The sequence below is a fragment of the Lontra canadensis genome, unplaced genomic scaffold (genome assembly GCF_010015895.1).
Source record: "Lontra canadensis isolate GAN:19392208 unplaced genomic scaffold, GSC_riverotter_1.0 scaffold123, whole genome shotgun sequence".
Classification (NCBI taxonomy): Eukaryota; Metazoa; Chordata; class Mammalia; order Carnivora; family Mustelidae; genus Lontra; species Lontra canadensis.
The window spans coordinates 4612718-4638478 of NW_022631117.1; the positions used below are offsets into that span (position 1 = coordinate 4612718).

The 25761-nt window shown below is 43.8% G+C and overlaps 2 protein-coding genes and 1 pseudogene across 2 annotated transcripts in view; 1 reads left to right on the forward strand and 2 right to left on the reverse strand.

Moving 5' to 3' along the window:
* Positions 1 to 294, reverse strand: part of BRS3 (bombesin receptor subtype 3) — a 3122-nt gene extending 2828 nt beyond the window's left edge. The window contains exon 1 of the mRNA XM_032841447.1: positions 200 to 294. Within this exon, the coding sequence (XP_032697338.1) occupies positions 200 to 294 (95 nt within the window). The remainder of the gene's footprint in view (positions 1 to 199) is intronic.
* Positions 295 to 1856: 1562 nt separating this feature from the next.
* ADGRG4 (adhesion G protein-coupled receptor G4) overlaps positions 1857 to 25761 on the reverse strand; it is an 83632-nt gene continuing 59727 nt past the window's right edge. Inside the window, exons 15-23 of the mRNA XM_032841448.1 lie at positions 23968 to 24013; positions 22198 to 22301; positions 20209 to 20330; positions 16533 to 16801; positions 13220 to 13298; positions 10556 to 10836; positions 5321 to 5422; positions 4241 to 4408; positions 1857 to 2041 (exon numbers count right to left, since the gene is read on the reverse strand). Of these exons, the coding sequence (XP_032697339.1) occupies positions 1857 to 2041; positions 4241 to 4408; positions 5321 to 5422; positions 10556 to 10836; positions 13220 to 13298; positions 16533 to 16801; positions 20209 to 20330; positions 22198 to 22301; positions 23968 to 24013 (1356 nt within the window). The remainder of the gene's footprint in view (positions 2042 to 4240; positions 4409 to 5320; positions 5423 to 10555; positions 10837 to 13219; positions 13299 to 16532; positions 16802 to 20208; positions 20331 to 22197; positions 22302 to 23967; positions 24014 to 25761) is intronic.
* On the forward strand, positions 24563 to 25340 carry LOC116857382 (annotated as a pseudogene).

Genomic DNA, 25761 nt, shown 5'->3' on the forward strand with positions numbered 1-25761 from the left:
ACACACACACACACACACACACACACACACACACTCTCTCTCATGCACTCACCTTCCCCTACAACGAAAGTACATAAGCGGACCTACGAAGAACAATGGTTGCAGAATTACCTCAAGAGAAAAATTTCATAGGCAAGGGGACTGACCCTGAGGCAGGTATCCAGGGGCCTGAGGGCTTTCCTACATTTTTTTATGTTACCTCAGGTGGTAGAGGGGGCAAAGGGAGTCTAGGAGCTTCATACCAGTGACTGGACTGGCACCACTGCCTGGACTGGCACCACTGCCCTGGTCCATTTAGTGGTCAGCATTAACTCTTGTTTACAGGGGGCGCCTGGGTGGCTCAGTCGGTTAAGCAGCTGCTTTTGGCTCAGGTCATGATCCCAGGGTCCTGGGATCGAGCCCCGCATCGGGCTCTCTGCTCGGTGGGGAGCCTGCTTCCTCCTCTCTCTCTCTGCCTCCTCTCTGCCTACTTGTGATCTCTGTCTGTCAAATAAATAAATAAAATCTTTAAAAAAAAAAGAAAGAAAGCTTAAAAAAAAGACCCACCAGAAAACTCTTGCTTACAGGATCCGAGGTGGTAACTTTAATGGAGCAAATACCATCTGTGGGCCACGAGGGGTTGAGAGGTAAGAGGGTGTGAATTATAAAGAGAAAAGGGTGAAGATGTACTGTTTCACTGTGCTTGAAAATGTGTAGCCTTCATGTAAGTCTCACTTGAGCTCTATAACAAATGTACTATCACTCTTATTTCCCTGGGTTTCAACTCGAAGGAGTGACAAAGCTGGGATTTGAAGCCAGTTCTGCTGTCTCCACAGCCCACTATATCATACGTATCCCCAAGGACGATGGGAGACTTGATTTATGGTATTAAAACTCAGGAGTTTATCTTTCTTTCTCATTGGAAAGGTCCGATCCCCCATTTATTGCTTAAAAAGAGCAATATATTCTCTCAATACAATATTCAAACTATATCAAGAGGTATAGGGTGAAAAGTCCTTCTCCCTTTCCAGATACCCGGTTCCCCTTCCTGAAGGCAACCACTGATACCTGTTGCTTGTGTGTCCTTCCAAAGTGTTCATCTCTTTCTTCCTTGCTACCCTAGACCATATGGGAGAAACCAGCCTGGCTGGGAAGACTTAGAAGCAATATCTGGGGGAGAATTAAGAAGGCCACGCATCGCAACGAGGTTAGCCACAGAGCAACAAGAAGGCAGAAGTCATCATCAGCGCTCACTCTGTTGCCTCTGGGTGACTCTTTTTCACCTCTGTCCTGGCACTGTCCTGGTCACCCTGACTTGTCCTTTCCTCCCTAAAGAGAACGGCCAGCCTCAAACAGCTCCTGCTGTTACATTGCTCAGAACCCAGCTCTCTGTCCAGCCACACTAAGGATGATGATCTTCACAAAATGTGGTTACACGTCAACAAGGGCAGTCAATCAAAGAGTGACTTGAATAATGGGGATTTCAGATGCTTTGTCATGACAGGCCAACAGGATACTTTTTCCCAAAAGGTATGACCTTGAGACTCTTCCTACTTCCCCTGTGGGTGTCAAGCCAACTGAGTATCCGAACACTGGGGCTGCCTGAAATTATTTCATTCCTAGTGAAGTTAAGGACACCGATCTTAATTCTGTTCTTTTAGGATGGGACACTTAGCATTTTGAAACAAAATCTCCAGTGCTATGGACATATGTCCGCCAATATCCCACAACTATAGGATCAAATCTTACCTAGAAAAAGAAAGAAACAGCTATAACAATGAATAGGAGAATTATTATGACTTTAATAGCCACTAAACGCTATTTCATTCTGCGCCTTCCAAAATAATATTTAGAATACAAAGTCGAAGCAGATGGTTTCACAAACTCAACATTTTCCCTAATCTGGGGCTAGGGGGAGGTGGGTATCTCTGCTGGGAATTATTCAAGAAATCTTTGTGAGTGGAATTCGTTTTGACTTCCTCAGGTAATATTCTTCCCACATAATTAGGCACAACTTTACAACTCAAGGGAGAGAAACAGTAGGGATCTTCATCAAAGTCACCTGCATTAAAGAAAAAAAAAGAACATTTTCAGTTGTTGCACTGGGGACTTTGCAGATAGAAGTAACAGACAATTTTTTTTAAAGCAAACAAAGGAGTGAATAGAGGAATTAGAAAGGAAGTAAAGGTTGTGGGGCTTTTCTTGGGTAGTTTATGTGGACCCAGGGTAAATTCGTTCATCCTGAAAGCACTGTTTGAGCAATTACAGAAGGCACGTCTTCACTCCGTGTTCATGGAAATGAAACTGCTGGCTCTGACCATCCGAGGGACACATCCAGACTCCAGATTTGGGACCTGTGGCCAAGAGGCTAGACTACCTGTCTCGCCAGCTGCGTCACGGTCACAACCCCAGGCCCTTGGCTCTCCGGATCTGTCACTTGATACAACAACACTAAAATGCTGGGAATGTTATTAAAAACAACCCTAAAATCCTAGGCACAGGGGGCTACCATCCCCCCTGAAGAAAGACACGTACATTCGAGCCATATATTTGCTAATGAAACAGTATCCCCCAGGGACAACAAGAGAGCCAATGTGAATGAATCCTTTTGCAAAAATGGTATTTCCCTATCGGCTTCAACTATTATCTACTAAGCAGCTTCCTCAACTTCTGCCCTCTTTTATATGCTATGGCTCCCCAGTGCCACCATATGAGCACTGGAATGTATGTGCAAGCTAGCTGGCCAGAGTAATGGACACTTGTGGGCATGGAAAGAGTCTTTCCATATGCACCAACTTTCCCATACAGAGAAGGAGACTGAGACTGTACACTAGACAATCAGCCTAAACTGGGAAACAATGTTGTCCCACACAGTCCAGAAGCTGGTAGGCACTTTGGAGATTATCTGTCCATCCTAGCCTCCTCACGTTGAAGGTAGAAAGAATGTAACTCTCACTAAGGGAGAGATGTGCCCAAGGTTACAGAGTTAGTGACAGAGCTGGGAGTTGAACTAAAGCCTTCTGACTCCAAGTTTGGTGACTTTATTATTTTTTTAAAGATTTTATTTTTTATTATTTTTTATTTTTTAAGTCATCTCTACACCCAATGTGGGGCTTGAACTCATGACCCCATGATCAAGAGTTGCATGTTCTACCAACCGAGCCAGCCAGGTGACCTTTGGTGGCTTTATTTATTTATTTTTTACCCACCATGCTGATTTCAGATTGGCTGCAGACCTTGGAAATAGAACAGCTGTGTGGAGCCAATATAATGAAAAATACAAGCAGCAGTTCCACCAGCACTGAGGTGTGAGAATGGCTACAGCCGGGCCACTAGAGGTGTTCTGTTATGTGTGAACTGGAGTCAACTTTGGTCCTTAAGTAAGCATCATTGTCCAGGGCAGTACACAACACAGAGGCATCACAACATCAGCTTGAATTCTCAAGTTCTTGTTCCCTTTGCCTTTCTCTTTACTTCGGGCTTTTAGATTAATCCTTTCCTGGGACGCCTGGGTGGCTCAGTTGGTTAAGGGTCTGCTTTTGGCTCAGGTCATGATCCCAGGGTCCTGGGATTGAGCCCTGCATCAATGGGCAGTCTGCTTCTCCCTCTCTACTTGTGCTCTCATATGAGCTCGCTCACTCTCTCTCTCTCTATCTCAAATAAATAAAATCTCTAAAAAAAGATCAATCCTTTCCTTACATTTTCCCTTCCAATAACCACCTCCACCTCAACAGCTGTCTCTGTACCTAGAAATTTCTCTTCCTATGGAAGAAGCTGAGCAACTAAGAACGTCATGCTGCTCAGTAGGTGTTCTTGGTGGCGTGTGATGTGCCCCAGCCTGAGAGCCAGGCCACCTGAGTTCTGACCCCAGTTCTGCTGCTGACGGTGAGTAAGCATCCATAAGACATTTTCCTTTCCCTGCTTAAGGTTCCTCATCTGGAAAATGACATCACTCTGGACATTGTCTAAGGTTCCTTCTGGCTTTCACAGTCTCTAACCATTGTTTTGAATCACACATGAATATGTTTTGACTTCTAGTCTCTTCCCTCCCATTTCAGTGGAATAACCTACCAGGTTTGCATGTACCAAGTTCACTAGGTGCTTCTATACATACTTTCTCAGCCAGGAATGAGCCCAGGTATATACATGCACACGTGCTTTTAGTTTTGAGGAGGAACCAACTCCAAAGACCACATATGTTGCCTCACATTAATTTGATATTTTTGGAATGTAAGAGTAGACAGCATAGTTTTCCCCTCACCATTTGGGAAGCTGATTTCTGAAAGCATGCATTGCGCAGAGCCTACAGATTTGAAGGTAGAACTTGTGGTAGTTGACTTGAAGGATGGTGTCAACAATTTGTCTTGGAAGGTTTTCTTCAGTCTCTCTTGTTTATACCCAACTCGTAGCCCGCACCTGCTGTCCTCATCTGAAATGACACCATAAAAGTTAAAACCAGAAAATACATCATATTCTACACTTAACATGGGCAAATTGCATGATGTATGAATTGTACCTCAATCATCCTGTTAAAAATATGAAGCTCAATGCAGAGAGTATCTGTTCTAGGTACCTCAAGGGTCTGCTTCTCTATGAAGTTGTGAGAAGTAAATTTATATTGTAATGTGTGACACAGCCAGAGCTAATTCACTTACCAAGGATGCCTCCTTTCCTTAGAGTTTGGCACAGAGACCTGTGGGTTACTGACATGCCCAGGATAAAGGAGGGAGATCTCTGTGCCATTTATAAAATCTTCAAGTTCAAGCACTTGCCTTCCCTAAAACAGACTGAGCTTTGCATTGAGGCTGAGAGAAGTTGTCTGAATTGGATGGAAGAGACTCTGATACACAGAAAATCAATTTGCCTGTACTGGAGATAATCTCAGAGACAATGTCGGAGTCCACCACGTCTCTCACTGTGTAGGATGGGCCACTGCTCCATCCAGCTAGGATTCTCCCTGCCTCTGCTACCTCTCTTTGTTCCCTCATCCACTCAACCCGCTGTTGGCTACAGGCCAGAAAGCCCCTGTGACCCACGGCCTGAAACACAGTAGGGCACTCAATCAACATTCTTTTTAATTGAGTTGAGATTGAGGTGACAGTGACGACAAGCAATTCAAGAATCTGGGCCAAAAGAGAAGCTTCACTAAGTTAAAATATGGCCGAATCACATTCTTCACTTGACTTCATTCATCTCAGCACAAAAGTACAAATCATGTTCATGACATGGAAACAGCTTCCATGTTGCCAATGCTCTATGAATTCAAGTCAGGAGACAAGTTAATCAGATCAGTTGTGGGAAACCCGTGAAATTCAAAACCTTACCCAAAGTGGCATCTTACCCGAAGAATTATCCAGTCGTAACCACCCACAACAGAGGTGTATCTGCCACTGCTCCCGCACACTCTCCTTCATCAGGCAGTAAAACACGAAAATGAGGAATCCTAAGTCAAAAGAAGAAGGTCAGTCTGTTTCAGCTTCTTTTGCCAGCAGTCACCAACACCCAGACCCAGATCTACTCTTATCACCGTAAACAGTCCTCCTAAGGAACCCCAGAGCCATTATGGCTTTCTGAGCTCATCTTTCTAACTTCCCTGTCAAAGGCAGTGATGGTAAGAAGGTCTGTTTCAAGACTTCCTATCAACCGCAGTGTTCCCCCTGGGGCTGCTGTCAATCATAGAGCTTGAGAGAGCAGCCCTGCAAAGGTAGTCAGCCTCCAAAATGGTTCTTAATGATCCTTACATCCTGGCATTTGTATCCTTGTGTCATCTCTTTCCACAACATATCAATAGAATATGGCAGAAGTGATGTCATGTCACTTCCAAAAAAAGCTTATAAAAGACATTGTAGCTTCTATCTCTGATTACTCCCTCCAAAGGAACCTAAGTGTTATAGTGTGAGGACATTCTGCAGCCCTGTGGAGAGGCCCATATGGTGAGGAAGTGAGGCTTCCAATCCCCAGTCATGTGAGTGAGGCTTCCTAGAAGCAGATTTTCCAGAGCCAGTCAAGTTTCCACATGACTACAGCCTTGGCTGACAGCTTGACTGCAATTTCATAAAAGTCCCCAAGCCACGGGCACCTGGGTGGCACAGTTGGTTAAGTGCTCAACTCTTGATCTCAGCTCAGGTCTTGATCTCAGGGTCATGAGATCAAGCTCTGCTGGAACCCATTAAAAAAAAAAAAAAAGAGTCCCTGAGCCAGAACTAGCCACCTAAGCTGCTCCTGAATTCCCAACCCAGTAACCGGGTATGATAATATGTGCTGTTGCTTTAGGCTGCTAACCTTTGGGAGTAATTTGTTACATGGCAATAAATAACTAACACACATGCTCTTTGGCACAATTACACCACGTAGAAACCATAAATTTGGTGCCCTCATTTTCCACTGCCAGCCCTGATTTTGTCCTGAAAGTGGGATCGAAAGGGGCTGAGGGCATCCATCAGCAGCCCTGGCCATTTCTCATCCCCTCTCTCTAAAATATCTCCTTGGGAGAAAAAAAGTAGGACTTGAGATTTTCCTGATGGTAAATGCTCTGAAGGGCAAATTGGATCTCCTATAGCCTGGGTGTGGAATTGGCAGAAATATCTCCCATTAACAAAGCCTTTCCAGGTGCCTCAAACTGAAACTCATCTTTCCCACCTCTGAGGTCCCATAGCATTGTTTCTTCTATGAGTTGCTATATGTGGCCACAGTATCCCTGTATTGCCCATCTCCTCACCCAGCTGTAAAGGCTTTTCATCCTCGTATTACTTCTTTCTCTGCCTCCAGTACTATGTGGCAGCTCAACAGATGTTTGTTGACTTGAACACCAAGGCACTTGAGACACAAACTCTCAGTTTCTGCAGCCTTCGTATTATGTTCTCGGGCCTCAAAATCTTTCTTTTTTTTTTAAGATTTTATTTATTGATTTGACAGAGAGAGATCACAAGTAGATAGAGAGGCAGGCAGAGAGAGAGAGAGAGAGAGGGACGCAGGCTCCCTGCTGAGCAGAGAGCCTGATGTGGGATTCGATCCCAGGACCCTGAGATCATGACCTGAGCCGAAGGCAGCGGCTTAACCCACTGAGCCACCCAGGTGCCCCCAAAATCTTTCTTTTGACCCAAGTGCAGTTTGCAACCCTTTGTTCTCTATATAAGGTTCAGCTTGCCTCCTCACTGGTCAGTTGTGCTGAAGTAACTGATTAGTAATGGGTCGAAGTGGTCCTAACTCATTGTAAGTTGGGCATGAGTCAATAGTAAATGTCCCCAGAGCTCACTTCAGCTAGGGCATCAGTGGAAGTCAAGAATGTTGGTTGAGGCAGATAAGAGTATCCTGCCGTCCTGACCCAGCTTGGCCCTTTCTCCCTACCAGCACAATATCAGGTTGGGAGACTTCATTTTGAAATGATGACGACAAATCGAAGTGTTCAAGAATAGAGAAGACGTGGAGTGGGAACACAGGGTGGGGAGAGATGGTAGCTATAGCTACAGATGTGGAAGGGCTGGTATAAAGAGGACAAACTAGGTAATCGAAGCTAGTGTTTACTAAGTAATGATTATGTCATAGGCATTGTGCTGCTAGTGTCATTTTTCTAGTTGAGAGATCTCAGAGTTCTGGAAATCTAGTAAATCTGACCGAGTCACGGGGCTAATATTGAAATGGCAGCCTCAAGACCAAACGCAGGCAGTCTGGCTGCAGAGCCCAAGGTCTTAACCACTGCACTGCACATTCTACCCTCAGAAAAGGGGGACCTGGATAAGATGCAGAGCAGATTAGAAGCTACAGCGGTAAACGTACTACAATATATCAATGTATCAAATCAACGTGTTCTACCTCTTAAATTTACACGATGTTAAATATCAAATATATTTCCATTAGACAAAGAGAGAAATTGAATGCTCTGCTTTACAGAACAGTGAGCTCTCTGTATCTGGAAAGTTTCAGGTAGAGGCATGTGACTTTCTGTCACTCGAGGGGAAGTTGGATTGGGAAGAACTTGGGTCCCCAGCCCCAGCCCTGAGATGCTCTGCTTCCAGGTGGGAGGTAACAATCTGGAGGCTAAACGGGATGACATGTCTCACTCACTCCCCCGAGGGCTTTATCTCCGTGTAACCGAACAATGGTGGTGATGAGTCGAGCAGCGCTCACTCCTTCCCAGCAGCAGCCACCTGGAAGGGGGTGTAGCAACCTGGTGAGAGCAAACCCCAGTCTCGGAGCATGTAAAACTCCTCCAGCTTCAGCAGGAACAAGGGGCAACAGAGACCACAAACACGTATTACCGTGCTGATTTCCTGCATGGAGTTTAGTTTGTTCTCAGACTTAAAGGTTATTATATGAATTCCAATGAGCTGCCTGCCAGCTCTCCCTCTCTGCCTGTCAGCCTTCCCTTTTCCTTCCAATAACAGATTGATCTGCTTACTCACTAGCACACAGGCGTGAGGGAAGATGTCAGGTTTTTGTCACCTGCATTTTTATTTGTGCAACCCTTCTTCAGAAATGGCTCACTGTGCATAGCATTTTTTCACACCTGACCACAGGGCAACCCCCTTCAGCCAGAACTGCAAACTTGCCACCTGTCTTTTAAATGGCTCGTTCATTCACTTGTTCCATTGCATTCTTGCTCGGAGGGCGCATGCGTGCGCGTGCGTGTGCGTGCGTGTATATGCGTGTGGTAACTTGAGTTTGAAACTCAGGACGCTGCAAACCCGCCCTCTGGAGGAGGGCACCTTCTATCTTGTAAGGCAGGACTAGGAGAACCAGAAACGCTTGGTGTTTGGTTGCCATAAAGCGTATCTGACAGACAGCTGGGCTCTGTCCATGCGGGATCTGTGGGACTTTGGGTTTAGTCCTCAGTAGATCCCCCCACTGGATTCTGCTTTGAAGCCATGGAGGCTTCCTGCTTAGAAACCACTTTCCCTTTCCACCTCAGGAATGGAGCCCTTGCTTTGAAGACATCCTCCTCCCTTTGTAAGCCTTAAACTGCTTTGCTCTCTTGTTCTTTCCAGCAGCTTCCCCGTTAGCCCCTCTTTGCATAGGGTGAGTGTGTTTCTCCTCAGAATTAGTGAGCAGACTTACTGCTGAGGAAGAAATCTGCCCCGGGTATGTGGTTCCTAATCCACTCCTGCACATGTTCTATGCCCGGGCTTTCTGTGCCTTTTTACATTCCAATCAGAACATGCTTGGAAGAATCTGGTGGGACAGAAATTTCGGCTGACACACTTCATTGCTCTAAAATGAGATGGTTTCTTGAATCAAAAGACATGAAAGCAAATGTTATTCCTTATTCTAGATTGCTGCCCCATCTCCCTGCAAATGCCTGGCATAAAGTAACTACACACCAAGTCATACTTCCCAAGATTCTGCAAGGGTTAATAACGATACGACAAAGTGCTCTGAGGCTTTAAAAAAAAATGTTTGGTTAAAACAAATCTTTTAAGGTTTTTCTTTTTTTTCTGAGCAGAAGTTCTCAGAACTTTCCCCATGATAATATAGATGGTGCCATTTTAAGAATGGAGGAATATAGTTTGCTGCGTTTCCTGAAATTCTTTGACCATAGAACTCTTCTCTTGCTGGAACATCCTATGGACTATCAATGGCCTGGAGTCTGGTAAAGGGGTTTAGTGAGTGGATAAGTAGTTTGGAGCTCTCAGGGAGACCCTCATTCAATGCACTGCCCAAGCTCCTCCCAGCTGCCCCAGTAGTTTAAATGAACTGGGCCAAATTTGAGGACAAGAAGAGCATGGAGCAGAGCCTGACACTCCCAGGAAATCATTCTGCATGCCTCTTCCCCTGAAGATTTGTAACAGGCAAAGTCAGGTTAAAATGAACATCAACAATGAGTCAGAGGTGTATTAACCAGACCCCTCACTCTTACTGCTCGTGACGTCTTTGGCCTACCACGCAATCACCTACCACATCACTATCATTTCCTTCTTTCAGCAGAAAATGGGAATAAAATGAAAGAGCTATAGAGACATTAGCTTACCATCATCTAATTCAACCAGCTGTGGCAACTTGTTCAAGGTCAGTTTGGAGCAAAACCCAAGACTAGAACCTTGGCCTCTTGCCTTGACCCATGGCTCTTTGCTCTTCATCTTTATTCCTTTACGACTCTCTAATTTCCTAGCCTGGCTCCTTCCCAGAATATTTGGATCTCTGATGTAGCCAGAGTCTAGGGGGTCAACAGTTTAATATGTCTGCTGTCCAGTAATTATTGTTTTCGATGGGATCGTGCGCTTCAGAATGTCAACACAAGTGTGGACCCGAACACTTACGAGAACCATGTGGTTTCAGTATGCAGAATTCAGTATTCTACAGTATTCAGGGACTACTGGGAATACTGTAGAAAGTATCACCAGCCAGTGTTTGATATAAACATTGCCAACTAGCTGGAGTTGAGTTGGCTCTCTGGGCTCTTGTCTATATACCCAAGTAAGAGTGAGCTCATTTCATGACGTCCGAACATCTGGGTAATGTTTCCAATGACTGTCTATCACTTGATTGATACCAGAAGCCTCTTAGAGTATCTTTTCCAAAGCAGCAAAGCTTTGGTGGGGAGCTCGGCTAGCCACGGAAAGGAAAAAGAAGCAGAAGTTACCTTGCAACGTGTTGAAAATGGCAAAAAGATACAAGAACAAAATCCTTACGGGTCCCCAGGCAAAAAAAGCAAACCCCCAGGTGAGGCCAAGTAAGAATGTCAGGCTCATTGTGCCTTTGAGGTCATGCAGGATCGTCTGCCGCCGAGTCTTCCGGCTTTGGGAGTTCATGGAATTCAGCTGAACGAGGACAGTGCAGAACATGGAGAGATTCAGTAGAAATATGAGGCAAAAATAAGCCACAACTGAGGTGTAAAAGATAGAATCGTCTTTAATCCAACAACTGTAAGAGACAAGGAAGAGAAGGCCATTGTGAGGCAGAGAAATACACATGTGTACTTTTCAATGAGACCCTGAAGATCACCTTGTCAGCTTTAGTTCACCTGAGAGCATCTGCACCTAGAGAGAGGGACTGCCTTGACAAGAGTTCACGCACGCTCACTGGGGGCAGAGTGGGGCTCAAACCCCAATCTCCTGAGCCCCAGTCCAGAGTTCTTTCCAGCGCCAGAAATCCTAGAGGATATGCAGACACTTCTCAGTCCAATTCCCTGGGAGGCTATTTTGTTCCTCAACAGCAGAAAAACAAGTGATATATTTTCCTCCAAAGTGGCTCTTCCCCGCCGCCCCCCAATCCTGCCCCACCACCTGAGCTTTTGTTTGCAGGATGAATTCTGTTTTGCATGATAAATATCACAGTTAAAGGACACGAGCAATGACTTGCTTTCCTGAATGCTATGTCAAACAATGAAGAAATCATCAGTGTTAATGATGTATATTTTAAACTTCCCTCCGCATCTTCGGGTTTGGACGACAAAAGGCAACCCTGGTCACTGGACTCTTAATGGCTCTACCATTTCTATTATAGAAGAAATAAGTGATGATTCCTATGAATAACTATCTCATCTGATACATTTCCCATGACTAGAGGCATTACCTCTGAGTTTTGAACAGGGACAAGCTTGCCAATTTAACTCTGTGTCAACTTAGCCGAGACCTCTTGTTTAGAACCAGGAAAATCCGTTGCCATCGTATTGTTCATGCTGGTGTGGATACTTTCATGTGTGTGAGTTTCTGTGTGTTTGTGCACACGTTGGGAGGGAGTGAGGGGAAAAAAAGCGTTGAATTTCCCTAATAAAGTCTAATATTTAAGGTTCCCTCAATATCATCTTCAGCCCTAAAGGAGGCTATAGAAAACATTTTAAAAAGGGACAGTGCTGGTGTATGTTCGGATAAAGAATCATCCCTAAAACATATTGTTAAGTACGGAACAGTGTATATCTACCATTTGGATAACAAAGTGTCCAAGATAATATCTATACAGATCTGATTGTTGGTAATAAGAGTTGCATCAAGGAAGAGAGACAGTGTGGCTGGGGGTTGGGAAAAGGGCTTACTTTTCATCCTCTACCCTTTTGTGCGTTTGAATTTTGTACCATGTGCATGTATTACTTCTTCAAAATATAATTACCAAAAAAAAAAAAAAGCTCTTAGAGCACTCTGCCTCTTACTAACCAATTCACATATGAAAGGGCTCTTTTCAGGAGGAGTGGAGTTGGTTTTGTTCTGGTTTTGCTTTTGCTTTTGATCTTTGAAGAAGAATCACCAATATGTAGGCACTGGGGGCCCTTTATGCCACGGAACAGCGAGGAGCAAGGACAGAGGAGGAGATGAGAAGGAAAGGAAGAGAAAAGAGAGAGAAAGGAAGGATAACAAGAAATTATATAATTAGAAAGCACCAGCTGGAAAGGACAATATAATTTTGACCCTCCAGGAACTCAATTCAACACAAAAGATGGAGGAGTCTGGGGGGCGAGACCTCCCACATTTCATTGCAGTCCAATGAAAGAGGAAATCTGTAGTTTAAAAAAAAACCAGCTTGAGAGGCAACAATAAAGAGAATGGATCTGGGTAAGTAAAAAACAATCAGAAGCATGAAAGGAAAGCACGCTATCTAAAGGGCTACATAATAACTGGCTATGCACCTATAAAAGAAGGTTCTGGAGAGATAAAGAAGAAACAAAAGAAGAAAACAAAAGACGGCAAACACAGCATAATGTATAAACTTGTCCAAACACTAAGTTGTACACCAGAAGCTAATGTAACATTGTGTGTCAACTGTACTCAAATAAAAATAAAATAACAATTTTTTAAAAATTAAAAGAAGAGAGGAAAACAAGGCTGAGCCAATTTACAAAGGAAGGCAGTGGAGTCTTTCAGGGGAGACTGTTGTTGATGGTGGAAAATGTCTTCCAACCGTCTCCCTATTTCCTTACAGTGCTCACTACAACTCCTCCCGGGTTCTGTGAGCTTTCTAATCGTAATCACGGTCCGTTATGTAGAACATGTGGAATAGGCCATATGCTGAACATTTTATATATGTGATGTCATTTTAATTACACACTACACGGACAGCAAACATTATTGTCCCCCATTTTCCAGTGGAGGAAATGGAAGGAAGAGGTAAAGTAAGTTGCCCAAGGTCACACAGAGCCAGTCACCTAATCGTTACATGAGTTTGACCGTGACTGTGTTTAAGCCAAAAAAGGCTGAGGCTGAGTGTCCCCCCGAGCCAGTGTCAAGACCAAGGCACAGGTCAGAAACACTCCCCACCCCTGAGACCCTGATCACCACATCATCACCTGAGAAGCAGAGATGCTGGTACTTACAATGGAGTCGTTGAGCTCAGAGATCCATACAGATCTTTTTTCACACACAATGTGATCGCCATCATGATCCCCGGGATTCCTAGAGGGGGAAGCAAGCCAAAAGCATCCCATTAGGAAGTGGGAGAAGTCCTGATCATTGACGGTGAGCCCTGATACACCAAGACACTGCTTAATTGAGCCACAGATGTGCGGGCATCAAAATACCATTGTTTGCAAAATGTTTGTGAATTTTCCCAAGTTAAACATTTCTAGGAGTGCTCCAATCTGCTAAACTAAACAGCATGCCAAAGGCTCCAATACAACGCCCACTGGTTATTAAAAATAGCTCAAGTGCCAAAAAATCAACTTGGCAATAGAAGTATCTAGTTCATCGTAAGAAAGGTTCGCATCAAGCGTTTCTTCCCAGATGATGGGCTGCCAATTCTTTTCTCCTTTTCGATAAAGCCCCTTAGTTCCCAGGATCTTTTTGTCTAGGTCACCTTGGAGGAAGGGCAGAGGCAATCAGTGGCAGCCTTCAGTGCTTTCTGACAGGGGGGCTGTTTCCACACTCGTTACTAGTTTGACATTTTGACTAGATTGACCAGTTAACGACCAGTCAGTTCAGCCAGACTATAATAAAGCAATCAGTTCCGTCAAAGTGGTCAAACGTGATGTGAGTGTAGACACAGGATTTAAAAATCCAATTGCGTGTACATTTGCAAAAATTACATGATTTCTTCATTTCTAACAACGTATTTCTCCTCAACTAAGAGCATTACACCTGCACACGGTTTAGGGGTTTTGTAAGATGCTTTGCAAGGCTGTTCTGAATCCCAGAGTGCCAAGCATCTTGAAAAATCCTCCACTGTCCTGTTCTGTAGGACAGTCCCATCTGATCTGTATATCACACAGTTAGCACAGTGCCTGGCGTGATGTAGATATTTACAAAAATACCTGTTGAAAAAAAAAAACAAAACTGGGACAGACCCATAATCATAATCGTGATTACAAACTAAGGGTTGCCAGAGGAGAGAGGATGGGGATGGGCAACACAGGTGAAGGAGGGCGGGAGGGGCAGGCTTCCAGTCATGGCATGAGTAAGTCACAGGGATGGAAGGCGCAGTGTAGGAAATGTCACAAATAGTATCTGGAATGGCGCTGTATGGGGAGAGATTGCAGGGAGCATGGCAGAACGTGTAGACTTGTCCAGTCACGATGTCGCACACCTGAAACTCATGTAACATTGAGTGTTAAAAAGGGTTTTTTTAATCTGTTGGAAGCCAGAAAGGAGGGATGGAGGGAAGCCTCACATCTACAGTGCGAGTTGTGAGGTGGTCCCCAAGCTGTGTTCACCCTTTGGTAATTAACAAATCAATCCATAACCAGTTACTAAACAAAAAGATCCCCTACTGGTTATTGAAGAAAAAATGTGGACCGATCAACTGCCTTGGACAGGGATTTAAATACAGGAGTAAAACCTTTTCAACAGGTTGCTTTGGCATTAAGAAGACAGAACTTCAAACATAAGCAGATGCTAATGTTTGTTTTCCTCGCCATTGATTGCATTTGTTTAATATTTAAATACTCCAAAAGTCCCCTTAGCAGGACAGCTCTGCAGTGGCTCCCTGGTGACCTTGCAGGTACCCAATGAGCAGAGCAGGCAAAGGCTGGACTAGCAGGGGTCCTGAGCTTGGGCAGAAAGCCCATAAACCCGCATGAGTTGGAAGAGACTCCAGGCGTGTGAGGAGGTGCGGAGGCCGTCCCCTACTTGCTTCTCCATCTCCACCAGAGGCTGTCGTGAGGCAGTTTCTTTCTTGTCCCTCCCAGGTTCGGGGGAGGTGTGGGGCTTTGCACCCCGCCCCCTCAGCACAGAGCTGCAGAATAGAAAAGTGCAGAGCTCCAGTTCATAACTGGCTCTTTGGCTACAGGGAATCCCTCAACTCATGTGGCAGCCATCTGCTCCCTTTTGTTTTGGTGTCGTTCTTGTATAGTGTGGGGGACAAGGACTTGGGAGCTGGCGCCTTTAGCTACTCTTCCGTTAGCTGGATAAGAAAGCCATCAGCCGAATCTGAAAGCAGCTTGTTACATCTGGACTGGTCCAGGCGGTGGGGCCTTGGCCTTGACTTTGGCTCGGGTGTGTCCTTGTCACTCCCTAGGTTTATCCCACCTCCAGGTTCCAAGTCTTCACCTTCGCTGCCGCTCCTTGCACCCTGGAAAGTGTGTGTGGAAACAAGACCAAGAGAAAAAAGCGAGCCTTGGGGAACCCTGCCACTTGAGGAATGAATGAAGGAGGAGGGGACTGAGAAGGAAACCAAGGATGAGAGATGACAAGGGGGAAGGAAAGCCAGGACCGAGCGTGATTTCCAGCCCCTTTACAGTTAGTCAGTGTGGGTTATCTGCTTTGGGGATTATTCATGAAGCCTCTTCCGCAACGTTTTTCAATCTCCCGGTTGACTTGAGATGAGGGCTGCCAGGCACCGGAGTGTACTGACTGCTTTGGGCTCCGTGTTTCTGATGGATTGCAAAGTGTGCTAAAACAACTTTAGATTATGCTCTGCTTAGTATTTGCCTGTCTCTGCTCCCCACATTAGCATGGATAATAGCACTGACTGTATATCCTGTGAAAGCATGTGCTATGTTAATGAACTCATTAAAAGGATGAGGAGCTAATTGGGAAGCTATTGTCTTTACAAAGGCAGTGGAAGATAAAATCTATCCTCGCATGGATCCTCTGTGTCCCACTTCATATACGCCTCCTGTGTCTCCAACACATACTCTGAACTCAAAATCTATTTTGAACAGGCAAAGAGGGGTGAGGACCTGAGCTCACCGTGTCAGAAATACAGGACAGCAAACCAATGAAGAAACATTTCAATTAGGGAATTGTCATACTGGGTTCCCTTCCTGGCTTCTTCTATCGGGGAACAGCCACAATGACCACCTTGGGGTGTAGTGGGAATCAGGGCGTGTTTGACCCAGCACCCCTCCGCACATTCCAAGCCCTTTCCCTGTCCCTTCAACAATATGGCTGCATCATAGAGGTTACATGTCCAAACTATGGAGCCAAATCTCTGGTTCAAATCCCAGTTCTGCCGCATACCAGCTGTGTACACTGGCGAATTACATAACCTCTCTGCACCTCAGTGTCCTCACCATGAAATGGGAATAATGATGAAATCCTTCTCTTGGAAGTATTGTGAATGCTGAATAAGGATGCTGCATCCTTACTGATGATAATAACAGAATTTGGTCCTGAATACTGTGTCTCAGGAAGCCGGAATTATAAATAAACACAGGTCTAAAACAGAGACATCAGACAAGCAGATATCCTTACCCCAACCAACGAGACAAAATTTAAGGATATAATTGGGGACGTATATGTTGAAGACTCTGACGAGAGACAAGTACATGTGGACCCCCTCTAGGCCCATCCAAGTCAAAGAGACGAGCAGGAAGTAATGGAGGGCCACCGCAGCGGTGACACAGAGTCCGGCTTTCTGAAATGATGAGGACCAGGAATTGACCAGAAATGTCAGGTTTAACATCAGTAGTGCCACGCACAGGTTGATCAGGATTTTGGAAGGATGATCTTTTCGAAGTTTGCTAAAAGAAAAGGCACAGTGTTTGGTTAGGTAGGATCTCTGGTTTTAAGGAAGCATTGCCACATCTTACCTGCCTGAGAAGGGAAAGAATAAAAGAAGCGCCTAGGGGCACCCGGGTGGCTCAGTCGGTTAAAGTTAAGCAGCCAACTGGATTTCAGCGGAGCTGGTGATCTTGGGGTCGTGAGATTGAGCCGTGCATTAGGCTCTGCACACAGGAGTCTGCTTGAGATTCTCTCTCCCTCTGCCCCCCCTTTCTCTGTCTTTAAAATAAATAAATATTTTGGGGCGCCTGGGTGGCTCAGTGGGTTAAGCCTCTGCCTTTGGCTCAGGTCATGATCTCAGCGTCCTGGGATCGAGCTCCACATGGGGCTCTCTGCTCAGTGGGGAGCCTGCTTCCTCCTCTCTCTCTGCCTGCCTCTCTGCCTACTTGTGATCTCTCTCTCTCTCTCTGTCAAATAAATAAATAAATAAATCTTTTAAAAATAAATAAATAAATAAATAAATCTTTTTTAAAAAAATCAAAGAAAAGTAGTATCTATTAAAATTAACTTGCTCACGGACTCCTGGGTGGCTCAGTGTGTTAAGTGTCTGCCTTCAGCTGGGGTCATAATCCCAGGGTCCTGGAATCGAGTCCTGCGTTGGGCTCCTTGCTGCACGGCGAGCCTGCTTCTCTCTCTGCCTCTGCCCCTGCTTGTGCTCTCTCTCGCTCTCTGTCTGACAAACAAATAAATAAAATCTTTAAAAAAACTAACTTACTCATTTTACCTTACATGTAATGGATTTTCCGAGCTCCTCACCCTTTTTCCAGGTAGAGTCAAAGTATCCTAAATACCGTGACCTTCACTAACAGTAATAATAGTAGCCTCTCTGAGCTAAGCAGCACCCTTTTTTCTTTTTCCTTTTCTTTTTTTATTTTGGGGAGAAGGAAGGAAGGAGTTTCCTGGATACCACCATTGTGTTATTACGCCTTCAGCAGACTCGGGGCTGGATCCACTTGTTGTTTCTTCTGTTGTTGATTTTAGTCCTTCTGACAGGTGTGAGGTGATAATCTCACTGTAGTTTTGATTAGCAGTTCCCTGATGCTGAGGGATGTCGAGCATCTTTTCAGATGTCTGTTGGTTCCCTGGATGTCTTCTTTGGAGAAATGTCTGTTCATGTCTTCTGCCCATTTTTTTAAAAAAGATTTTATTTATTTATTTGACAGAGAGAGAGAGAGAGATCACAAGCAGGCAGAGAGGCAGGCAGAAGGAGAGGGGGAAGCAGGCTCCCCGCTGAGCAGAGAGCCCGATGTGGGGCTCGACCCCAGGACCCTGAGACCATGACCTGAGCCGAAGGCAGAGGCTTCAACCCACTGAGCCACCCAGGTGCCCCTCTTCTGCCCATTTTTAATTGGATTATTATTTTTTGGGGGGTGTTGAGTTTTATCACTTTTTTGTATATATTTTTAAACTATTGAGTTGTTTTAAAAGTTTATTGCTTTTTTTTTAAAGTAATCTCTATTCCCAGTGTGGGGCTTGAACTCATGACCCTGAGATCAAGAGCTGCGTGCTCCACTGACTGAACCAGCCAGATGCCCCATTTTTTTTTAAGATTTCATTTATTTGTTTGAAAGAGAGAGATCACAAGTAGACAAAGAGGCAGGCAGAGAGAGGGGAGGAAGCAAGCTGAGTAGAGCAGAGAGCCGGATGTGGGGCTTGATCCCAGGACCCTGGGATCATGACCTAAGCCAAAGGCAGAGGCTTAACCCACTGAGCCACCCAGGCACCCCACCCCATTTTTTTAACATATATTTTGGATACCAACCTTTTATCAGATATGTCATTTGCCAATATCTTCTCTAGAGGGAATATTTTCAAATCTCAGAAGGCTACTTTATTCTTTCTCCCATTTGATAACCTCCCCCCCATCCCTGCACTCAACACACATGGTAGAAGTAACCAATATTCTAACTTTTGTTAGACTTAGCTTGGCCTGTACTTAGAACTTCATATAAATGGAACCATGCAGTATGCTCTCGGCTCTTTCTGGCTTCTGCTTCCTTTTGTTCAACAATACACCTCTGAGGTTTGGATATTATGTTCCGTGTTGTACAGAAGTCCATTCTTTTTTACTGTTGTGAAGCATTCCATTTTATGAGTATACCACAATTTATTCATCCAGTCAACAGCTAATGTGCATTGGGGTTGTTTCCAATTTGGAGCCACTACGAATGAAGCTGATGTGAATATTCTTTTTTTTTTTTTAAAGATTTTTACTTATTTAATTTGAAAGAGAGAGTAGAGTGAGAGCGAGAGAGAGAGCACGAGTAGGGGTGAGTGGCAGAGGGAGAGGGAGAAGCAGACTCTCTCCACTGAACAGGGAGTCTGACATGGGCCTGGATCCCAGGACCCTGAAATCATGATCTGAGCTGAAGGCAGATGTTTAACCGACTGAGCCACCCAGGCGCCCCTGCTGTGCATATTTTTGTATATATCTTCCTGTGGACATATGCACTTATTTCTCTCTAATAGTGAAGTTTCTGGGTCAACAGATAGATAGGTATTTATCTTCAGCAGGTATTGCCAAAGAATTTTTGGAAGTATCTGTGCCATTTTACACACCCTTGTTGGCACTTGCTCTTGTTAATACTATTAATTTTAGCCATTCTGGTAGGTGTATAGAAGTATAACTGTGCTTTTCATTAACACTTCTCTGATGAGTAATGATGTTGAGAACGTTGTCGTATGGATATTAGCCATTTGGGTAAGGATTAAGGTTAGGCATGGATATCCTCTTTTGTGAGGTCTCTTTCAAATTCTTTGCCTACTTTTAATTGTATTGTCTATCTTTTTCCTTTGTAAGAGTATATATATTATTATATAAAATTATTATAATTATTAATTTATTACATTTATTATATATTATATAACTTATATAATTACTAGTTATATAATTATATACTATATAACATATAGTATATATACAATACAGATAGATAGATACTCTGCATAAAAGTCCTTTGTCAGATATCAGCATTGCAATTATCTTCTCCCAGTTTATGGTTTGCCTTTTCACTACCTTGATTGTGTCTTTTGGTGAAAGAAGTTCATAATTTCAATGAAGTCCAATTTATCAACTTTTCCTTTTATGGTTAGCATTTTGTACCCCATTAGAGAAATCTTATCCTACCCCAAACCTCTTTCTTTTTAAAAATCCAACTGCAATCACTCTCTTGCTCTCTCCTTCTCTTTTTTTGAAAGAGCCTTGGTCATTTTTTTAAAAAAAATCTGTCCACTTCATTATCTAATGGATTAGACCTCTTCCTATTGTGATGAGTAGGAACATTTTATGAAATTAACGTGGTTACAATGACAATAGCATCCATCAAACCAAATTAAACCTACTCGGAGCAAGACTGTATCAACTTACTGAAAAGCTATGTATGTCACTATTGCAACTCCCAGGAAAACGGAGGAGATTCCACATCCAATGTACGTGATCAGCACTAATATCCGTTCATTCACTGCATCCATTGCAGACCTGGATAAATCCTAGGAAATGCAGTATGTTGTATTTTACACGTTTGCCAGAGCAAGTTTATGGTAAAACGTTTCCAGGGTTCACCAACAGGAGGTTCTCAGTATATACAGCCTCTCTGCTACAGCTCTTATAAAACCAGAATGTGTGGACGAATATTCAATAAGACTGTATACTGTTTGTTGGCTATGCCTGGTGCAGCTTACTGTGTACAGGTAATGGAGAGCCATCAACAGCCCTGGAAGAACATTTAGTCTTGGCTTTATTGTCATTAACATGTTCCACACTTAAAATATAACCAAACTAACAGATGTGAATTTGGGATGCAAGGTGAATCATTATTTGAACTAAGCGTCCCAAAACACTACACAGAATATTTTAAAAAAAAAGTTCCTTTCCCTTAGACCTTAAATAACTTTCATAAAATCAAGAGACAAAATGGATCTTAGAGATCACATAATCCCAAAATTTCCTAACCCGGGGATCATAAAAGACTTGAAATGGCAGGCAAAATCATTTGACTGTATGTGTGCATTGTTCTGGGGAGAAGGTCCAGAGCTTTCCTTGGATAGTTATAGAGATTCATGAATCATAAAAGACTAAGAAGCACTGGTCTACCCTGGTTGTTCTTAACTGGAAGTGATATCGCCCCTCCCCTCCACCCTGGATATCGGCAATGTCTAGACATTTTTGGTTGTCTCAGCTGGGAAAGGGGCTATGGGCATCTAGTGGGTAGAGAAGCCAGAGATGTTGCTAAACATCTGACCATGCACAGAACAGTCCCCCACAAGGAAAAATACTTGGCTCAGAATATCAACAGTGTGCACAAGAAACAACTCATGCACAACACATTCCGATGACAGTATACAGTATATATAATAAAGTAACTCAGGAGAGCTAAGAAAGTACTCAGAGAGGGGCAGAGAAGAAGGAACACATTTAAGAGTCATTTTCTTTCTTTTCTTCGATCAGTAAACTCTGCCCAACGTGGGGCTCGAACTCCTGACCCCGAGATCAAGAGTCAGGCGTTCTTCTGTCTGAGCCAGCCAGGCACTATTTTGAAGGAAAACTCAGCAAGTCCCCATGTTGGGGAGGGCCATAGGGAACTAAAGAGATGGAAGAGTTAATTAATGATGACTCTGAAGCTCTAAGCCTGAATAAGAGAATTGATGAGATAAGTCTTGTTTGGTAAGTACTGCAAGAATTTACAACAAATTATATCTTTCCTACACTGCAATCTGACAATTAAAAATTTAATGACCATACCCTTTGACCCAGCATTTCTGCTTCCATTAATTTATCCCACAGAAGTAGTTACACCAGGGTTAGAAGAGAAATGAATAAAAATGTGTATTACAGCATTGTTCATAATGGAGAAAAACAGTAACAACTAAAATGCCTGCATATAGGGGATTGGCTACATTCATCGTGTTAAATCCACACAAGAGAATTCTATAAAGGCATTTTGAAAATTGAAGTAGATGGATAGATATTTGCCATCTACAATGCCCCATTGCATTGTTAATACAAAGCAAGTGGTAAACAACGTGAATAATTTGATCCTGTTTCTATAAAACAAAAACATATACTAATACACACGTAGGAAAAGAATGTGAAAGAATTTACATAAAGGTGTTAAAGGCAGTGATTTCTTGGGAGGGGATTATAAGGACCTTTTGTGTAATGTTTGACTTTTGAAGAGCAGGCATTACTTTGATAAGGAGAGAAATATTTATTTCAATCTGCTCTACTTTGGGTGAAATTTTTATTTTTTCCAACTCATACACCACTTTTCCATCACAGTTCACACATGTATTTCTGGTCTGCAATCTAATAAAAGTTGTCCAAACTCTATCAAGGAGTAATTAACAGACAACTCACCATTAAGACTCCAAAATGGGTGAGGTGGTCACACTGACAGATTGTGTGATTTACGTTCGTTTCCTTTACTTTACAGCCTGACGAATTCCATCCACCTTGCCCATCTGCAGGAGACAGAAGGGAATTTCAAAGCAATTTTGTTTTTCTCAGATATGTTTAACTTTTCATTATACGCGCCTTCGGAGCATGTGTTCTAATTAGTATTTTTTGTTAAGAGAGCAAGATAGAGGTATAGTTGAACATTGCAATCAAATGAAGTCTAATAGGCAAAATGGACTTTTGGGGGACTTCGTGCATGGCATTCCATCTTGGGCTCTCACTTCCTGTCCCCACACAAGAACTCCTACAGATTCCTTCTACAGATCAGGACAGACTTTAATCATAAACCACAGTCCTGCCACCATGCTGGAGTGACAGAGTAAGGACTGTTTTCTTAAGTAGCACAAATAGGGAGCAGGTAGATCTAGAACTTTTTGAAGGACATGAGCTACAGAATCTAGGCTGACATCTGGGCCTGCTTGGTGGTGTTGGAAGAAACATCTGAAACCACCAGTTCCAGCCAGATCATGGGCTGTCTGTCACTCCTTAGGGCCAACTAAAGCCTCTGCTTTACTTGACACTTGCCTCGTTTCTCACTCCTGAGTTTATTAAGGGCTCCAAAACCAACCTCCACAATTCCACGTAACCTGTAGACCTCAGATACTAGACCAGACTGGAGTAGAACCTCCAGGGCGGCACTAGACCAGAGAGGTTATCATAAAGTGGGCAGCTAAATGTGATCAAAATTTGTCCATCCAAGATAACCCCATAGATTCCAGAGGTTCTGGATCCATGGATAGAGGGTGGGGACAAAGGGTGACCTGGGAGGAATCTGGCCACTGGCTCAATTTATTGAGGCTGTCAGTGACAAGGTTTACCATTCAACAGGAATCTTACCCTGGGAGACTTGGAGAGGACCAGGAAAGGATGTGCCATCTCTGTTATAGGGAAGGAATAGTAGTCCTACATCCTAGGGAGTCCAACAGGAAGAGAATTTCCTTTTTCTCCCAGAATTTCAAGGATACTGAAAAGGGAAAAGTTCCCAGGCTGAGGGGCACATAGCCCCTGGCATTCCAGGGAAAATGGATTCTGGATGGGAATACTTTGACATTTGACCATATCTCTGGAGATTCCAGTGGAGCAGTCAGACTGAAGATGAACCCATTCTGTGATCCCCATCCCCAACCCCTTCTCTTACTGTCCCCAAAGAATCATACCTAGCCAAACAGGAAGGGCCCTTCAAGTCCACCCAGCAAGTCTTACCCCCTTGGTGAAAAGATAAAAAGATCGGGGCCCGTAGAGAGTAAATGGACTCCTCAAGGTCACACAGTCAGTCTAGAGGAGATGAGGGAAAAAGGGAAGAAGATAGTAGATGTTGCAAATCTCCACAGGAAAACACAGATGGAGAGCCAGGTGTTTATTTCTCAACTTGCTTCAAACAGCTCAAGGCTACCCTGCACCCGGTCTTCCAAATTCCCTTATTCTCAAGTTGTATGACTTTTCTGATCCCCCAAATAAGTCTCTTATCAAAAAGAAAGGCTTTTTTTTTTTTTAACCCTCCATGCCCTAACTAGATATAAACCTCATATTCATATCTTGGTCAGTCAGAGTTCTCTGTAGGGTCTGGTAAGAAAGTACGGCTCCCTGTCATCCAACTGCCAACTAGGAAAATGGTCAGGGGCAAAGTCTCATTGAGGGCTGAAGACAAAGCTTGCTCAGAAAAATACTTACTGTTACTCCCAAAGTCCCAAAAGGCACAGTGAACTCGATCATAATTCTAGAAAAAAGAAAAATCAGAGATAAACAACTTTTCTTGTGATAGTTACCACACAATGATGAGTACACAGAAGCATTTTCTTCTCAATGTTTTTACAAATAGTAGACAGACAGACAGACACACACATACTTGGACCATTTGCGAGTTGGCGTTAAGACTAACCCTAAGTGACTTGGGGTTTATAAGTGAGAAAACAGCATGCTACTGCATGGTGGTCTAGTATGTGTCCTTTAAAATGTTTGGTATGGGCTTCTGGGTGGCTCAGTTGGTCAAGCGTCTGATTCTTGGTTTTGGCAGAGGTCATGATCTCAGGATATTGGGATCGAGCCCCACGTCAGGCTCTGTGCTCAGCTGAGAGTCTACTTCTCTCCCTCTTCGTCTGCCCCTCCCTGTGCTTATGTGTGCTCTCTCTCTCCCTCAAATAAATAAAATCTTTAAAGTAAATTAATACATAAACAAATAAGCAAATACAATATTTTGTAACTTAAGAGTAATCAGAACATCTTCCAGATGTGCGTCTGCCTTTGTTCCATGGATCTTCCTCACAACATGGCCCCAAAATGGCAGTCTTCGCTCCTGCCTCAGATGAAGAAAGAGAGTCCACCTCCTGCCCCTAGGCCAGAGGAGCTGTTGACCTCTGAGCACTTGCTAAAGGGAGAAAAAGAGCAGCAGGAAGCAACTACACATACTGATGAAGTACAAAATGAAATAAACAGACTTATGAACACCCCAGCATGGAGATCTTGAAACTAGAACAGAAATATAACAAACTCCAACCACATTTTTCAGAAAAGGTCGGAACTGATGGCCAAGAGTCAACCATCCACAGGTGTCTGCACTGCTCGGGGAGGCGGATGAAGAGATCCTGAGCCGAGGTGACAGAATTTGAAGATATGAAATCAGGTAGGTTTCAGAACAGATTTTTACTTTGATGAAAACCCTTCCTTCAAAAATAAAGTTCTCTCCAAAGAATTTCATCTGACCGAGAGTGGTGATTTCGTCTTCCAAGTCCACTAAAATCAAATGGAAATCCAGAAAGGATTTGATGAAACGTACAGGTCTGAAACAGAATGGAGTCAGCAGGAAGAGACTGCATGACGAGCCAGAGAGCTTCTTCCCCTGGTTTCCTGATTCCGATGCAGTTGCAGATGAACCAGCAGAGGTCATTGAAGATAATGCTTGGCCAAATCCATGACTGCACTACTTTGTTCTCGATATGGATGATGAAGGAGGGGAAGAAGAAGTAGGTGATGATGAAGAAGGAGGATTGGAAGATATTGATGAAGGGGAGGAGGATGAAGGTGAAGAAGATGAAGAGGAGGATTAGGGGAGGTAGGATAGGAGGAGGAAGGAGAATCTGAGTCATGGAACAATCATGGATCCCAACCTTCTTTTTAAAATTTTCTCCAGTCCTTGGCAGCAAGTTGCAGCCCACACACCCCCATCTTGTGCCCATTTGTCCTGTTTTTTCAAGTATCTCTTCTCTCCATCTATACCATGGTTCTCAACTTATTTTGGGGGGAAATGCCTCAGGCAGAATACAGTGGGGAAAGAATCTCTATCCTTTCTGTTCCAAATTCATTTTTATCCTTCCTGTCTCAACACAAATATTCTGGAATGAATACCACCATGCTCTGTGGGAAAAAAAGGAAACCTTTCTGCTCCCCTAGCTCTGCTGGAAACTGAAGGGTGTGGGACCCACGTGTGGGAGTGCCTCGAGTTCCAGTTTTCCTCCTTTCTCTGGATAT